Source organism: Miscanthus floridulus, chromosome 19 (assembly GCF_019320115.1).
Source record: "Miscanthus floridulus cultivar M001 chromosome 19, ASM1932011v1, whole genome shotgun sequence".
Taxonomy (NCBI): Eukaryota; Viridiplantae; Streptophyta; class Magnoliopsida; order Poales; family Poaceae; genus Miscanthus; species Miscanthus floridulus.
The window spans coordinates 11,454,130-11,468,508 of NC_089598.1; the positions used below are offsets into that span (position 1 = coordinate 11,454,130).

At 44.2% G+C, this 14,379-nt stretch overlaps 2 protein-coding genes across 4 annotated transcripts; one reads left to right on the forward strand and one right to left on the reverse strand.

Moving 5' to 3' along the window:
- Positions 1-1,320: 1,320 nt before the first annotated feature.
- LOC136527984 (uncharacterized) lies at positions 1,321-6,268 on the reverse strand. Its single transcript, XM_066520855.1, has 11 exons — positions 5,851-6,268; positions 5,680-5,760; positions 4,900-4,995; positions 4,665-4,748; positions 4,510-4,579; positions 4,348-4,430; positions 2,779-2,858; positions 2,552-2,650; positions 2,193-2,298; positions 1,661-1,750; positions 1,321-1,554 (listed from the first exon to the last, which is right to left on the reverse strand). The coding sequence occupies exons 1-11, from the start codon at positions 6,109-6,111 to the stop codon at positions 1,516-1,518; spliced, it is 1,089 nt and encodes a 362-aa protein (XP_066376952.1). The 5' UTR covers positions 6,112-6,268; the 3' UTR covers positions 1,321-1,515.
- A 492-nt stretch (positions 6,269-6,760) lies between these two features.
- On the forward strand, positions 6,761-13,712 carry LOC136528275 (probable ribosome-binding factor A, chloroplastic). 3 transcript variants are annotated; one of them, XR_010777040.1, is made up of 8 exons: positions 6,761-7,138; positions 7,215-7,388; positions 7,995-8,198; positions 10,429-10,526; positions 10,931-11,329; positions 11,778-12,440; positions 12,550-12,601; positions 12,691-13,712. XR_010777040.1 is itself a non-coding variant. In XM_066521203.1 (4 exons), the coding sequence occupies exons 1-3, from the start codon at positions 6,845-6,847 to the stop codon at positions 8,148-8,150; spliced, it is 624 nt and encodes a 207-aa protein (XP_066377300.1). In that variant the 5' UTR covers positions 6,761-6,844; the 3' UTR covers positions 8,151-8,198; positions 9,563-10,417. The 3 variants fall into 3 exon arrangements, 1 of the variants encoding a protein (XP_066377300.1); XR_010777039.1 differs by having other exon boundaries at positions 12,550-13,712; XM_066521203.1 differs by lacking the exons at positions 10,429-10,526; positions 10,931-11,329; positions 11,778-12,440; positions 12,550-12,601; positions 12,691-13,712 and adding an exon at positions 9,563-10,417.
- Positions 13,713-14,379: the final 667 nt, after the last annotated feature.

The window sequence follows — 14,379 nt, forward strand, 5'->3', positions numbered from 1 at the left end:
CATGCGTGCTACCGTGAGCCCGTGACGGTACCGTATGACGCATGCCAATCTGGACGACGAAGATCTTCTAGCCAGCCAGAGGCAGTACGCGTTTGCTTTCCTATATAAAGGAAGTAAATGTGACGGTACCGTACCGGCCGTATTCTGTTGACGAGGCTCTCAATATATCCACTGCAGATATATATAAATGAATAAATCCATACGTACGTAGGAGTACTCGTGAAACAGCTGTACTACGTACTAACGTACGTAGCAGTAGGGTAGGCCATGCAAGCAAAATCCAGAGTCGACACTGTGCATGGCAACCCGTGCAGGTCGATCGACCGAGGCCGGCGGTGTTTGTTCAGCTCAGCTGCATGATCCGCTGGGTTTGCTGCCATAAATCATAATCTGCTGGTATGGCGTCACTTCGATCTGAACCCAGCCGCCGGCCGGGTTGAATCATCACCATCATAAGAAGATAGAGATAGATCCATCATCCATCCGATCGAAACCGTCCATTTGCATCGTTGCATGCATTGGAGCAGCACCAGAGGACGGTCCTCCTCGTCCGTCCGTTCGTTCCTGCAGGCAGGCCAGGTAACATGGCATGGCGCCGGGGGGCCGGGCAGCCCATGTGCGGACGCTCGTGGCCGCGGGACGCCCGAGCGCGTGCGGGGGCCGGAAGGACCCGAAGGAGCCGGACCACCGCAGGAACAGGGGGCGGCAGCAGGCGGGTGGCAATAACTGACGCGGCCGGCGGCCCTGGCATCTCATCGGGCGGCTTCGCGCGGCCACGGGCCTCCGCCCAGGCCAGCTCAGTTTGAGCGCTAGCCGCTAGGGTGGCAGACCGCACGAGCTGTCGTACGACCCGCCCTGCACGGATGTACGTTCGCCCATCGCCTGCCTGGCCTGGGAGCCTCTGCAGTGCTGCTTCTGCTTGGAATGGAGATGGACCCCCATCCATGTGTCATGTGTGCCCTCAACTGCTGCTGCTACAGGCACCGTTGCCCTTCTCCTCTTCTGGTAGCTCAGATTTGTTTCGTTTTCTCGGAAAACGCATCCCAGTTCAACAGCTCAGATCATTCATAGCCTCGGGCTGGAAAAGGAATTCGATCACGGGCAGCAACACCAACATGGGGGCAGGCGATGATAAGTCGTTTGATGGTGATTGGAGGGTGTGAAACAATTAGGTGTCACGTAATGCAATCCACCTCTAGGATTGGATGCGTGACGGCGACCTTGCGTGACATTGATTCCCACCCAGTATCTCGCGCCGAAACCAGAGTCCAGGGATCAGATAGAAACGAAGCGCGCCTTTTGCAACATTTCACACAGAAATTTCGACAGGAACAGAACTTTGTATTACTTGATCAATGGATGGATCCACAAAATTGCTTCAACAGGCGTCAAGCGATTGTCGATTCTACATGCAAAGCATCCTCTCTACAGAGATTTCTTTTAAGAAAAACAAGAACGATCGCAGCATTTTCACCAGGTCGGACTTGGACACCAGGTCTCCAGCCACGATCTCCATCACAAGAAGAATCTCCTCCTGCTCGTATCCATATCCGGCTGTGATCGATTTGCATAAAATCAAGCGCACATGTCAGAAGAACATCACATGGAGTTGTAGGGGTGGACGTGACATGGTAAATAAATCAACGGCGAACAGTAGTACCTTGTGAACCCACTCGTACTCTCCACTTTTCGTGTCGAAGGTCCCATGTTGCAAGGTGAGCAGCTTTAGAACGAAGCGAGGTCCACATTCCTGTGCCATCACAAAACAGTTTGGGGGCTTTACTGCTACAGATAATGGGGGTGCCAATAATGCAGAGAGAGCAGCCAAGATCTAAAGTGAGCTCCTTTAGGCTTTAGCTGCTGCTGAGGATTAGAGATGGAGTTCCCTAACATCTAACTGGCAGGATAGTGATATCGTAAAAGCAGATATATCATAATAAACAGTGGCCATTGATAGGCACTGGAGAAAGGAATGGCTAGCCTGGAAACATACTCAACCCCATGTTCGTGTATTCAGGATGATGCATCGTGGATATTGCTGTGGCAACATATTTTTTTCTAAAGAAATGAAGCACAAATTGATCGTGCGCAATCAACAATTGAACCAGTTGACAATTTAAGGCCGCTTGATTTCTGAAACATAAATGAAAATGCTTACAGTAAAACTGTTGGTGGAGTAGAAGTTGACCTACCTGAAGGCGACAAATCACTTGCTTCTCAGATTCGCTTTTGCTTTCAGATGTCTTAGCCTTCTTGTCCTTCGAAGCAACCTTCTTTTCTTTTGTCTCGAAGATGTACCTAGTATGAACGGTCCATGGCAAAGGTTAAAATGCTGGCTGTATAATTACCAGGCACTAAAAGTCATTCCGCAAAAATCAGCTTTGCCTATAAGCTTAGGCAATAACAAATTTGTGTTTACTAAAAATTAACCATTTTTCATAAAGGTAGATAATAGATAACTAGACATACACCCAGGCACCCAGCGTACAGCAGTTGCAAAACACAACTCTCCGCACAAAGCCCCTATCCTAATTGCATTTTATATGAGCACCTGTGATGACGGAAAAATATGTAGTCTCGCTGATTATGGAAGGTCACAACACGGCGCCCACGGAAATTGGGGTCTTGAGGGAAGAGAGATTGTATCATCCTGAAGAATGAAAGAGGCAAGAAAGACATGTAAGGAAAAAAAACAGAGAATCCAAACTAGCAAACTACTGGAAAGAGGCAGCAGCCTTTCATAAATAAATTAAAAAAGAGGTATAAGTTTCAGATCACCTTCCAACACGATGACCAAGGCGTGTAGTGAAATTGTTCAATACTAGCTCTGGCTTATGACTTGTAGGGTTGCCATGGTTCTGTAATATAAAGAGCAGACAAAAATGTAAACCAACATAACAAAAAATGCTCCATACTGTACAATGTCCAGGTACACTCCATGCACAAAAAAGGGTTCTGCTTCACTAACTTAACATATAGAAAAGATAAATTGGATGACCAAATGCCGTTTAAGAGCATAATAAACACACTGATCACACTAAAAATAACAAACAGATCTTGGCATACAATGTGCTACTAGCTAGAAAAATCCAGAGGAAGCATGTCCTCCAGCTCCAGGTAAGATAACTTTCATCTCTTTACATCAATCTAGAAGGCATTAAACAGTTACTAACCAACTTCATCCATGCAATAATTCAATACAACACTGTAAAGCGTGGAAAATTAAAACAAGGACATGGCATGTCAGAAAGAGACATGTACCAACCTATAGCAGACATGCCATATGACACCAAACATAGCCATATAGTTTGGTTTTGGGGCACATAACTCATATGGCTAAGGCAAACTAGGGACAACCTTTTTGTCTCGAAAGTTGATTGTGAAATCATGTCAAAGTGGTCATGCCTCAATGCTTTACCATTTCAGGTGCTGTATGAACCACCTGAATAAATAATTCAATATCGTTCATCTTTGTGCCATCTGCCATGCATCATGCATGACCTCTTTGCTAATATGCCTATGTATCAAACATAGCATTGTTGAGATCCACATTGCCTTCCTTACATAACATAAAACTGGGAGTTCAAACGTGAAGGGGTTTAGCTAGGGCTTATTAGGAACAATCTAGGTACTTCTGTAGAGTGGAGACACAATATCATGTAGATGCGTCTGGAACAAGAGCAATCTACTGCATACAAGTTTATTGTGGTCTCTGACAAGTGTTTACTATAATGCTTAGCAGATCACGACACCAAAAAAAAAAACATCATAGGTTCCAACTAAAATATCAGAGAAACTGTTTGGGGAATAGAGACAATAAACAACAATTCATGTAAAAATCTACTGGATGACCAACTAACATTACTTTGGCCTAATTTGTGATAAGGGCACCAAAATTCAATCCCCATTTCCACAATTCTGTAAAAAAACTAAAGGTTCGTGGGCAAACTGGTCTGATCTGATTTTTCCCTGAGGTCAGGGTTATTAACCTGTACGCGCCCAAAAATATGTAAATGTAAATATTGCAATTTTTATTATTTGGAGTCTGATAAATATTCCTAATAATGTAAACTAACAAGATAGTAATATTTTTATATCTTTTTATAAGGTTTCATCACAGGCTCAGGCTTTTTTTTTTGTTTTCAGGCTGAAAATGGATCAGCTGCTCAAGCCATACAACAAGTTCTTTGTAAATTGTAGGCATGAGCATCCACAAAAAATTTCAATTCAACAAAAGTTCCCAAAACATAACTGTTACATTGCGATGACCACAAAATGCAGGAAACAAATTATAGAACCAACAATAATAAGTACACGAAATATAGCACCAAACAACAGATATAGTACCTTTATGTCCTTCCGAAGAACAAGTTTGGATAGTTTGAAATGTGCCGTAGGGCCATCAGGTAGCCCAATGATAAGTAGAGCATCTGGCACATAAAAACCAACCAGATGTCACAAGCAAGATGAAGTTCAAGAACTTTTAGCACCAATATGATGAATTCATACCAGGTTCCCTTCGATTTGTGTGGACAACAATAAGTGAGGTGAAATCCCTATCCTTTGCATATTCCACAATCTGAAAACAAATGTGTTTGAATGAATTTATAAAGGTGCCTTGTTGAACCAATTAAATTAAAAATTAAATCCGTAAAATGACATACTTTCTTGAGTTCATATGTTCCCCTTTTTACATAATGGGAATTCGGTATCACTTGCATTAACTCGTCAATAAATGCAGGCCCCCTCTGGATATACGCAGCAGAAGGTATATTGTTAAATCATGCAATGTTGTAGGAAGAATATAAAAACATGAAATCATCACAAACTGAAAATCAGCAGAATAAGATATGGAGTAGAAATTCATGGAGAGAAGGGATAAGCATAGAAAATAAATACCCCAGAATTGAAGCGGCATGTCGTAATCAATATTTTCGGGGTTATGTGCTGCTTTAGAACTGCATTGAATTCATCCGCATCATTTCCTGCAAACAGCTGCAGACATGAAAAGTTATTCCATAATTCACAAATCTAGAAATTGAGCTGGGTTGAAATAGTGGTCTAAGTAAATCATTGAACACAATCCCAAAATTTGAATACAGAACTTTAGATTGAGTAAAATTGACACAGCGATCCAAATGAGCATTCATCCGCAAAGACATAATAGACTAACAGAGGTTCCTAATAGTTTCCAAAAGAGAGTGTTACTGCATCCCCGAAGAAAATCAAGTATTTTTTTTAGCATCCCGAAGAAAATCAAGTTGAACAGTGGACACAATGCACAAGAAAAGCTTAGAGAGCAGCTAACAAATTACTAGCAACAAGAGAAAGATGAAAAAGTGCAGTCAGGTACATAAGATGGTGATGCACATCCAAACTAGACTGGATCATTAGGTCAAGGAAAGCGAGTCTTAGTTGTCCTACAATATAAATGATCTCATTGTCACTCTTATGCTTTGCAATTCATTTCAGCTGTGACTTTTCATTCTGTAAACATTGTCACTACTAATTTGACATTCATAGTTTTTTCTAGAGTACATATGGGCATTAGTAACCTAAATATGGATCCCCACAAGTACTGTGTTTGTTAGTTCTGCACTAAATTAAGCATATCAGTCGGTATTTACGCAGACTTATAATGTTATGTAAGCGTGGTGTCATCAAGAATGATATACGGACCTCCTGGTCGTCGGGCCGGCACACAGTCTCATCGGGCTCCCGGGTGTTCTCGATCGTCCGGGGAACCTGCCTCTCCGGCGGCTGCAAACACCCGAAGCAATCAGAACCAAACCGAACCAAAAACTACAAGCTCTACAGGTGGCATGGGCAGTTCGAAGAGCGCTCGCTTGCCTGCTCCCCGAGCTCTTCGGCGCGGCGGACGGCCTGTCCGCGCTCGTGGGCGAGCGCGCGCTTCTGGGCCTTCTTCTCTCGCTTAAGTTTAGCGTGCACCTCGCGGCGCTTGTCCTTGTTCTTGATCTGCGACGGCAGTATCGCCTCCGCCTTCTCCTTCCTGGCCTTCTTGCCCTTCCGCTCGCTCCTCCCCTCGCGCTCGTCGCCCGGGGGCGACGCCGCGTCGGTGGGAGGCTGCTTCCGCTTCTTCTCCTTCGCCATCGCCGGCGGGAGGTTGCTGTGGTTGGCGCGGCGGCGGCGGCGGCGGCTAGGGTTAAGGGATAGCAAGGCGGGAGCGGGAGCGAGAGCGCTGTGAGCCTGTGAGCGGCGTGGCGCGTTGCTGGCGGCGACTAGCTCGACTCGGGGACGTGGGGAAGGGAACAGACACCTGGGCCTTAGAAGATCACGGCCTCACGAGGGTTGCGCTTTGGGCTTTGGGCTTAGACTGTGAGAATGGGCTGGCAGTTCTGGGCTTGTATTCTGTGCTGGTAATTGGAAGGTGTGGGGCTGTGGGCTCCTTTGCCTTTGCATTTCCAGTCCACGGGCGATATTTGATTTTTTTTCCTATTATATTATAATGTTTTGTGAGAGCTTAATTTGTGCAAGTATTTTTTGAAAAAAGAATAACAATTTCATCAAATGCTTAGATGTTTGGATTATTGGATTTTCTCAAGAGAAATTACAATGACGGTTTATATAGAGATGCAGATGCTTCATCACATTACTTTGGGAAGCAGAAAGCAGGAATTGGTGAACTTTTGCAGAAAACGTTAGATAAATTCAGTGTTTCTTTAAAATATTTTTAAAACAAACAAATAAATAAATGGAGTATAATAAAAATATAAAGATATTGCTGAACTGGACCCGGCAACACTATCCCCTTCGCCGGCGCCGCTCCCGCTCCGTCCCACCCGCGCTCTCCACCGATCGATCGAACCTTCCGCCTTCCGGCGCGATGTTCCCGTGCCGCCCCCTGGCTCCGCCGGCCCCGCCGCGTGCTCCTTCGCTCGCGCGGCTTCCGCCGTCTTCGCTGCGGCCGCCGCCGTCGTCGCTGCGCGTGGTGCGGTGCATGGCGAAGGAGCGGCGGGTGCGGATGGTGGCGAAGCAGATCCAGCGGGAGCTCGCCGACATGCTCACCCGCGACCCCGTCCTGCAGCGCGCCGTGCTCCCCGAGGCCGCGCTCGGCGCCGACCGCTACCTCTCGTCGCTCACCACCATCGCCGACGTCGAGCTCTCCAACGACCTCCAGGTCAGGCCACCCGCCGCTCACGCGCTCAAATGGCGGTCGGCTTTGCGCAGGTGGTGCTGAGTTCCGGTGTGCGCAGGTGTGCAAGGTCTACGTGTCCGTGTTTGGGGACGAGAGGGGGAAGGAGGTGGCTATTGAGGGGCTCAAGGCCAAGACCAAGTACGTGAGGAGCCAGGTAGGCAAGCGGATGAAGCTCCGCCTCACGCCGGAGATAAGGTTCATCGAGGATGAGTCCATGGAGCGTGGAAGCAGGGTATGTGATTCGAATTCACTTATTTTTGCATGCTGTGAACTCTGTTATTCATTCCTTTTCATTGCCTTATAATTACTATGTACATATCATATTCGCTGCACATGGTGCCTGTTCCCATTATTGGCATCACAGACCAGCAATTGTCGTTTACATTGAACTCAATACATGCTCTTGATATACTATTGTAATATTGTTCAGTACTGCGAATTTGTATCTCAACAATGTCGTGATTGATCTGCTCGCCACAACATATGCTAATGCTAATCACCCCCTACACCCAAAAACGCACACATGCACCAAATAAATGTCTATCCTTTATTCGCCATTGAATTTGTCATTCCCCTACAAATTGTGAGACAGGGATAGTGTTCTGCATATTTTTTGAACTTCAAAGTGGAAAGAGTATGTGCACTTGTGCACTGCAATTTTTTGGTGAAAATTAGAATCATCTTTATGCTTTATGGGGATAAGGACCATAAGGCCTGTCCGAGGCAATTGTATCTCAACATAAACAATTTGATGGGCTCCAGGAGGTGTATCGCCACAAATGTTTTTTAAGTATTTCTATGTTGGTAAAATATTGACTGAATATTTCTGTCTTTATAGATCCTTGCTATACTTGACAAACTAAAGGAGGAAAGGGAGCAACAAGAAGGAAAAGAAGGGGAGGGAGATGTAGATGGTTCATATATATCAAAGGAAGAAGATGGTGACTGGGATGCAGATGAGCCAGATGAGGAGGACATCATTTACGTAAAATAGCCCATCATCTTCTAGGAATTTGGTCATCACTCATCCAGAACACAGCAGGTGTGCTTCTACTGATTGAAGTTACATCTTGCAAATAACTATGAGGCCTTGACCAAGCACTGTCATTAGCTTAGAAATTTTTGTGATGCTTTCTGCTTTCAAGTTCCTGGTCTTGAACCCTGATGCTTGAAGCTCGTGTGAGCACCACCCTAAAGGGTTTGGTACTCTCCTCTCTCAAGACAAAGTGTTGACACTCAAATTGGGCCCAAGCCAATTTAAATAGGCCCATGATAGTTTTGGCCAAATCTAAAGAAAACTCCATAAAGCGGCAAAATAATAGTACCACATTGGTTTTCCTATGGGATAAGACCACCCCTACCCCTTAGGTACATGGCCAATTGAGTTCCCATTTATCCAATCGTCATACAAACCAATCTACAAACTCCCTTTTACCCTCTTCTCCAACCTCCATGTTGTTCATCCCTCGATCCACGACCAAGGATGGCGCCCTAGGCTTGCTGGCAGACCAAGGGCAACTTGGCGACGTCCTTGCCCTGACAAGGCCCCTCTCGGGCGAGAGCTTCGACGGTTTCTTTGCTAGTTTACCTGAAAACTAGCCGGTTCTTCGTCACGCAAGCATATTGGTTATCCTTTGGTGGTTTGCTTGTAAACCTCTCCGTTCTTCACCACGAAAGAGTGATATCTTCGTTGCGTTCTTCGGTCCGTAGCGGCCCGGGCGTCCAAGGCCCTGTTAGTATGTGATTCGGATCACTTCCGACGTCAACACAAGCCCAAGGGAACATGTTCCCCCATGGTCAAGTTTTTTTGTTATTCTGTCTTTGCAGATTATCTAACATCAAGCCCAAGCTCTTCTAATTCATAATAAACGACTGTGCATGTCATGTGGCAAAATTAGATTGGGAACAACTTTTGGCAATAATTTTTTAAAAAAGTAAACTACTTAATTTGAGCTCTACTTTGGCAAAAGGAAACCATTATGATTTTTAAGAAAAAAAAGATCAGCAAGGCTCAAGAGTCAGAGGACAAGACATAATATGATAATAACACTGCATATATATTGATTTTTTTTGTTATTTGAAATTGTGCTAAGCACATTTAGTTTAGTTGTTCACCCAACAGAGTGTCTACTCTCTAGTGCAGCCACTAGATAAGAAAATGTGCAAGAGAAAGTGATACATCTTTTCTTTTCAACTAAATGATTTGTATGCTTATATAATTGTTCAGCTCCACACAGATTTCGGATCTGACTTAGTGGGAGGTTACCAGTAGTAGCGGGGGTAGGTTGTTCTTCATAGTAGGCATGATATAGAGTTATGCATCCTCAGGCTATCATTTTGTTTTCTTAAAATTATAGCTAATATTTAGTACCAGTAATGTTCTAATTGGTAGAACTAAATGTGCAGTTCTCTTCCGAGTTAAATCCAGTGAAGTTCAGAACTCACTGCTCACCTGCTTGTCGAAGCACTCCAAAGTATATCAGCACTTGAAGAGGTTTCCAGAGACATCTCTTTTGCCATTTGAAGCAGGTCATATCACACCTGCTGCTGTTTAGAAGCTGGTCATGTCCTTTCTTCATGGGTTTTCAATGCGGGGAATATTTCAAAGAGGAATTTGGAAGATAGTCTTTTTTCTATAGTCTTTTTCTGTCCACTGGATCATGATATCTGACCATTGATGCAAGACAGTTTTGGCTGATGCTGATTCCTCTGTTATGTTAACTAGCACTTCTTTAATTTGTACCTGCCTAGCTATCTTGCTGTGTTTCAGTCTCCATTTTCTTCTATGGTTTGAGTACAGTCTTTCTCTTTCTCTAAGCCATTATGTAATAGAGTAGCATCAGTATGACTTAATGATAAAAGATCACTTTCTCATCTGATCTAACAAAAATGGTCTGGACAAAGTTACAAATGTACCTCCAGCTGAGCTTCTTTTTTTTGAACGTACAGCTGAGCTTCTTTTGGAAATTAGTAGTCCTCGAGTTCCTAAGGCACATTGTGCTTTAATTGATTTGATCTGCTGTGGTTGTACTGCTATGTTTATTCAGGTGACCATCAGGAGAAGCATGGCTTGCCTTTTTCAGCTCTTAATCTTATTCACTCCGACAATTCTTTTCACTTTCAACTTTTCCCAGGGAACGTTTCAGTGAGCTAGGAGAGAATTGTGAAAGCTTATGAGCACTGTTGTGATCCAGTCTGCTGCATGCTTCTACTTGTTTTTGACAGGCGTTATGAACACTGAACGAACTATTTGCCATCGTGTGATTTTGCAGTGGTAGCTTAAGGGCTCATCTGTTTCAAGCAATCATCTGAATACACATCTAAAGAGGATGAGGTTCTTGTTACAAGTGCAAATAACTCAACTGGCCTGGTAATTGTTTTAACATATTAGCTTCTTGAATGTAATTTCCTTGCACTGATGAGACATTTCTTGAATATATATTTTTTTAGAAAAAAAAAATATCTAGGGACTAGTTTGAACAGGACCTTCCTTCACTCCTTCACATTCTTGAAGAGTGTTAGCTAGATATGTGCTCTCTTTCTTCACACTACTACTGTTCTCTTTTCTTGCTGTCATGCTAGATATTTGTTCTGGTGATTCAATGCAATCCAAAATAAACACATTTTCTAATAAACCAAGGTTTAAACATAATTCCATATTTCCATGTCTTTTTTAAGTTTTAGAGCATACCAGATGTGTTTACCTGATGCTATAACTTATGCACTTGATAAACTGTATGAACTAGGCCTACTCATCTAAACATTTTGTTTCAGGCGGAAGAAAGCGTATTGAATGGATGTCCACTAAGTGTGTACCCAACACTGCAGACTGCATTGCGTTGGAAACAAAAAACCCAAAGGGTTTACTGAAGCCAATTCAAGAAGGTTACCACTGGATGTCCTACAGTTGACCTTTTTTTTAATCAGAACAAGATCGGCTGACCTCATTTGTGCAGAGTAAGCATGTAAGCCTGAAGAAATCAATGAAGATACTAAAACTTTAAACTTGTCCAGAAAGATGAAATTTAATATTTTGGACTTTTGGTGAGCTTGTTACTGTTACCAAAGGGAAGGCTATACTAACCACCTAGGATCAAACTCAATACTAAGCCCGTTTGGCAGGTCTGAGCGGTTCCGATTCTCCTGTGAAATGCTAGAGTTGCTGCCAAACAGGTAGGTAGAGAAACGTTTCACTTAATCGATTCTCCTCTTTCTGCCTATACTAGCAGCCAGAAATGTCCGAGTAGTTTTGCCTGATTCCGTTTCTTAGGTCCCCCCTCTCTACCCTCTCTACTAGCAATCGTATTTTTTCAGTTAATCATTTTTAAGTGTAACAAGTTTAAATGGCTGCATTTAAGCTGTTCTTTCCCCATAAAAAAGTTGTGAATTTTTTTAACATGTTTTCATTTATATGATTTTAATGAAAATATTTTTTTTAAAAAATCAGAATTCAACCTACTAACCATTAAACTGATTCTGATTCATCATAAAAATGTTCCTACTAGAATTCATATCCAAAGCATTTCTACGAGAATTCGGATTCATACCAAATGCATCCTAATATCACAGTTGCCAAGTCATTTCTGTAGTCGTTGAAGCTTATTCTTTTTTTCTGGATCAGAAAAAGGTATGAACTGCAAGGCATGACACATAAGCCATGAAAAGAACAAAACTTAAAAGGAGGTCAGAGCATGAAGCAAGTAGTCACCAAGATCGTAAACAGTGCAAGACAGAGCAGGAAAGCTGATACAAGTTGGCATGAGATGAAACAATTGTCTCAGTATCTTGTAGTAAGAATGAAAGGACCATCGAAATGCAATCAGGGGCTCAGGGCTCTAAGAACTAGAGAAGGCTGAACCAAAGATCTGAAGTCCACAGACGTGGACGTGGCCAGACTCAGTAGCAGCTGATTGGGTGTCATTCCTAGACGCAGCTAAAGGAAGAATCCGAATCTAAAGGCAATTGTGGTGAGTCTCCATGAACAATGATTACAGGCATGCATGGAAACCTGGCAAAGGAAGGCATGCTCCTTGTCGCTTGGGAGGAAAGGAAAGATGCCATGCATGCGCAGTGGTTCCGCTGGTAAGAATTTTGAGAAATTGCCATCTTTCACTTCACGCATCAGGCATCAATGCCGCTTTTGTGATGCCGGTGTACAAGCTGCTACAGTGCTACTGAATGCATGGAGACCGCAGCAACACCGTCCTGCCTCACATCTTGGAAAATGGCAGTGACTTATTCCAGTTGAAACGTGGAATTGTACTTGCGCTCGCACGACTGTAAAGTACGTGCTTCCCATACTCTTCTTTTCTTTTTTTGTAGGGAAATCTAAGTCCTCTTCGATCAGATTTTCAAAGGGTTGTTGCTTGTTTTTCTTCGCCTTGTTTTTGCAGATGGCACCGACAGTTGAAGCTGTCAAGGATGCAAGCTCTGCAGTACCGTCAGGTCAGAGAACGCATTGCATATGATGAGCTTCATGAACTCTGAACCATGATGGATGGTTGTCTGAACTGAACTGAACTTTGTGAGGACAGGTGGCTGCCTGCAGTGTCGCACCAATAGCGATGCTGTATTATGTTTCTTTTCCGAGAAAAATGGCACCGCACCGACGTTTTTGCGGATCGAGCCTTTGACATGGGACGTGGAATGACGGGAGCAGGGCACTGCGAGTCTGAAGTGCCCGCACTGCCTCTTTCACTTCTTTACACCTCAGCTCAGCCTTGAGATTGTTGCTTGCTTCGAACCTTTGGACATGGCACGTGCCTCGGCGATGCATCTGTCCTTGGTCGCCTGCAGTTCGTCCTCTGCAACCGGCGTTCTGGAGTTCTTATCCTGTGCCCTGCATCATAGGTACTCCTCGTATTGTTTAACGGTCATTTTGGAGTTACAAATCGCATCCTCTACAATCCGTGGAGTGGCAGCCTGTTCGGGAGGCCGTATCGTATCGTGGATTATTTACTGCTGGCTGGTTTGGTGTGAGAGAAAAACACTGTTTCTGGCTAGAAATTTATGATCGTTTACGAGCAAGCGAACAGGCTCTGGATCCGTGCCTCGGATTGGGGAATCCATGGGGGTGGAATGGAATCCGTGGCAGAGACGAAAAGTGGAACCAACTGGACACCAGGTCAACGCATGGGGATCATGGAACGGAACTGAAGCCAAGTCCGGTCTCCGGTGCTCCGGGCGGCCGGTCAACCGTGCCCGCGCCGTGCATGCGATGCCTCTGGCTCAGTCCGGCCGCTCCTCGGCCCAGCTCGCAGCGGCTTTTCGCGGACGACGACGATGCAAGTCGCTGCTCCGGCCGCAGCGCCTGCATCTGCTCTGCTCCCGTCGCTATCTGGTGCGTTGGTGCCTGGCAATCTGGCATGCATTATGCATAGTAGTCGCATGCCATTGCCACCGCTCCAGGTGCTCTCGCATCTGCCGTCTCGTTTCGGCCCCGTTCGCTGGTCTGAAATTTGACTGAAACTGACTGGAAAACACTGTTTCGGCTGAATTGTTGTGAGAGAAAAATACTGTTCCGGCTGAAAAAAGAAGCCGAACAAGCCATTTTTAAGACAAGCGAACGGGGCCCGAAGGTTGTATACGTTTGCTTGGTAGTATCAAACGTATCTGAAATATCCAGTAAATCAGATCGTTGGAGCTGGAGATGTTCGATGAGCCAGCCGGCCCTTTACTTTTACCATCTCAAGCAAAGCTACGGATTTGACTACCGTATCCTACGCGAGCTGATCTGACGTTTCATTGTTATTCAGTGCGCTACTTGAACCAAGCGACCCTCACCTATAGCTCTCCCAAATCTGCAGTGTTCTCTTACGATGAATATAATATGACGAGCATCCGTCTGGAATGCAGAAATTTCATAAAAAATGTATAGAAATTTCATAAGTTCAATTACATAGAAACAACCGCATGATCAGAAAAATATTATTCTAATGTTTCAAACAGGACCTAATCCTTTACATAAAACCACACATATTTGCCGCTCATTACTTTGTACCAGATAGTGATACAATCCTCCCAAAAAGAAATAACAACATGATGATATATCAATTATGTTATTACTAGTATATTATCTGTTACCGTTAACCTGTGTATAGTACTTGTTAGAGTTAAATGCACCGTAGCTCCATTAACTTTTGGTGGTGTGTCATTTAGATCCATCAACTTTCAAACAGTATTTTTGGGTCCATTAACTTTTGGTGATGTGTCATCCAGGTCCA

What these genes read in the sequence shown, in the direction of transcription:
- LOC136528275 (XM_066521203.1), top strand. Translation starts at nt 6,845, where the DNA reads ATGTTCCCGTGCCGCCCCCTGGCTCCGCCGGCCCCGCCGCGTGCTCCT. An exon ending in AGCTCTCCAACGACCTCCAG is followed by an intron (nt 7,139 to 7,214) that starts GTCAGGCCACCC and finishes CGGTGTGCGCAG; the next exon opens with GTGTGCAAGGTCTACGTGTC. An exon ending in CCATGGAGCGTGGAAGCAGG is followed by an intron (nt 7,389 to 7,994) that starts GTATGTGATTCG and finishes CTGTCTTTATAG; the next exon opens with ATCCTTGCTATACTTGACAA.
- LOC136527984 (XM_066520855.1), bottom strand. Translation starts at nt 6,111, where the DNA reads ATGGCGAAGGAGAAGAAGCGGAAGCAGCCTCCCACCGACGCGGCGTCG. An exon ending in CCGAAGAGCTCGGGGAGCAG is followed by an intron (nt 5,761 to 5,850) that starts GCAAGCGAGCGC and finishes GGGTGTTTGCAG; the next exon opens with CCGCCGGAGAGGCAGGTTCC. An exon ending in TTCTTCGGAAGGACATAAAG is followed by an intron (nt 2,859 to 4,347) that starts GTACTATATCTG and finishes TTTATATTACAG; the next exon opens with AACCATGGCAACCCTACAAG.